The sequence below is a fragment of the Pygocentrus nattereri genome, chromosome 6 (assembly GCF_015220715.1).
Source record: "Pygocentrus nattereri isolate fPygNat1 chromosome 6, fPygNat1.pri, whole genome shotgun sequence".
NCBI classification, from domain to species: Eukaryota; Metazoa; Chordata; class Actinopteri; order Characiformes; family Serrasalmidae; genus Pygocentrus; species Pygocentrus nattereri.
Window position 1 is genome coordinate 2,320,768 of NC_051216.1, and position 2,385 is coordinate 2,323,152.

Consider the following 2,385-nt stretch of genomic DNA (forward strand, 5'->3'; position numbering starts at 1 on the left):
TATATGCACAATAATCCCAAATTCAACAACTATTATTTATTTTAGAGATAAGGCACATTAATCAATCCAAATATGGGTTGCCAGTGTTGGTGAAATGATTCATTTTCATCTGCAGTTCCTGAAGCCTGATTTTATTAGCCGGAAACAATTCAATTAGACAGTTATGGGCCAGTTTCCCCAGGAATTAAGCCTAGTCATCTCAATCTTCTTTTCAAAGGCGAATACATCTTCAAAATCCTGTGCAGTCCAGGTCTAGGCTTAATCCTGTCTAAGAGAGCAGGCCACAACAATCAAACATAATCATAGTCATACAAAGCACACGTTTCTTTTTCTTACTTGCCTTTATTCAAACACATTTTATGAAAAATTAGGTTACACTATTCATGTGAACCAGAAAAACCATAACAAAAAAGTTATTTATTAGAAAAACTCATTAGCCAGGACTTTCCTCCTCTCTCCTCGCGCACTTGTGTGCTTTAAAGGTGTTGGAGTGCCGGAAGCTCTTCTCACAGTCAGAGCAGTAGAACGGTTTCTCTCCAGTGTGGATGCGCTGGTGTCTTTGGAGGCCGCACTGTACAGTAAAGCTCTTCCCGCAGTCCGAGCATCGAAACAGCTTCTCTCCTGTGTGGACGTATTGGTGTGTTTTGAGATTCCCTCGGTCTCTAAAGCTCTTTCCACAGTCAGAGCAGTGATACGGTTTCAGTCCAGTGTGGATGCGCTGGTGTCTTTGCAGACTGCTCTGCACAGTGAAACTCTGTCTGCAGTCTGAGCAGTGATACCGTTTCTCTCCTGTGTGGATGCACTGGTGTAGCTGGAGGCTACTCGGTATGGTGAAGCTATTCTCGCATTCTGAGCAGCAGTGCGTTTTCTCCCTGACTTTATAGTTCTGTGTTTGTTTAGGAGAGTGGAGAGAAGAAGAGCTGCTGAGTACTGGAGCTTCTTCTGGATGCCATCATCTCATGCCGTATCTCTCCTGATTTCAGCAGTCTTATGGATTCCTCTCCCGGCACGTTGATGGAGATCAGATGAACTGTAGGAAAGTGGACACCAGGAGCAGGAGAAGGCTTGCAACAGCAAGTCACCCATTTCTAGAGGAGAAAAAAGACAACAAACTGGACTCAGCCAGACTGGAACAAAACCACATTCAGCTTCATCTGGAAAACGCTGAAAAACAAATGTAACTCAACCTGATATTCACAGTTGTATGGGTCTGTAACACTAAAGGGGACTACTTTTTGTGGCGGAAGGAATTTTCCAAAATAAAAGCTCAGCTGATATAACATTCAAGGCTTCTTTGTTTTACAGTGTTTTCTTGAAGAACTGCTGTACGAAGCAGTAGAACATTGTGTGTTATGGTGTGACAATCACAGCCATGATTCACGATACTATTGCTTAAATTAATTATTATTATTATTATTATTACTACAAAGCTAGTAATTGTTAATTCATATACACACACACACACACACACACACACACACACACACACACACACACACACATATATATATATATATATATATATATATATATATATATATATATATATATATATATGTTTAACATGGGTGTATCCTATCATGTTTACTTTGAAGTGTTTGAGAGTTTTGTGTGTTTTGTGATTTTTCTAATTTTTTTCAGCCTGAGATCACTCACCAAAAGGTGAATTACTTATAACCGTTTTCACTCATATCTACTGAGGAGGCATTTTAAATCTCCGTTAAATATCGTCACTGTCCAAAGAAAAACAAGTATCTCCAAAATAGTAACTTTACAGGAGAGGGCAAAAACACGCTCAGCCTCAAGTAAATCAAGTCAATGTAAAGAGATTTTATTCCAAGTGATTTTAGAGCATTTCTATTGGTCCATTCATCATGAAATAAAAATAGACTAAAATGGAGATACATGGTTGTCACTAGGCAGTGACGATAAGAGCATTAATCACCACAAAAAATATTAACGCAACACATTTATCAATTATAGCTCATAGAAACCATGAAAAAAGTCTGCTGGTTGCTGGTGGTGTCCAATACTCACTAATGGTGTTCTGTGTTTTCCTGATTGGTTGGTATCACAAAGTAATGGACTGTGGTTGTACAGCAGTTCCGATACCAGAAGCTTAAACAAACTGCTGTATGTTTTCTGAAAAAAAACAAAAAAAAAAACACCCTGACCAGCTTCACATCAGCGCAGGAACCAAGAAGGCAGCGGAGCTCCAGATCATCAACCAAGCGAGTTTTAACCCGATTCAGCGCTGAGAGTTTATTTTCACATTATACTAAGTATCTGAGTTATCTGTGTTTTCCTGATGGGTAAAACCATCAGGATTTAATCCTAATGGTTCTGATGGTTTCCTTTATTTAATCTTTATTAGGAAAACAGAGA

General features: G+C 39.0%; 1 protein-coding gene across 1 annotated transcript; it reads right to left on the reverse strand.

The window, feature by feature from the left end:
- Positions 1-322: 322 nt before the first annotated feature.
- On the reverse strand, positions 323-952 carry LOC108414379 (zinc finger protein 79-like; the record flags this gene model as incomplete). The annotated part of the gene is made up of 1 exon (XM_037539001.1): positions 323-952. A coding segment is annotated over one exon (519 nt), but the record flags the coding sequence as incomplete, so codon positions are not given.
- Between the last annotated feature and the right edge of the window lie 1,433 nt (positions 953-2,385).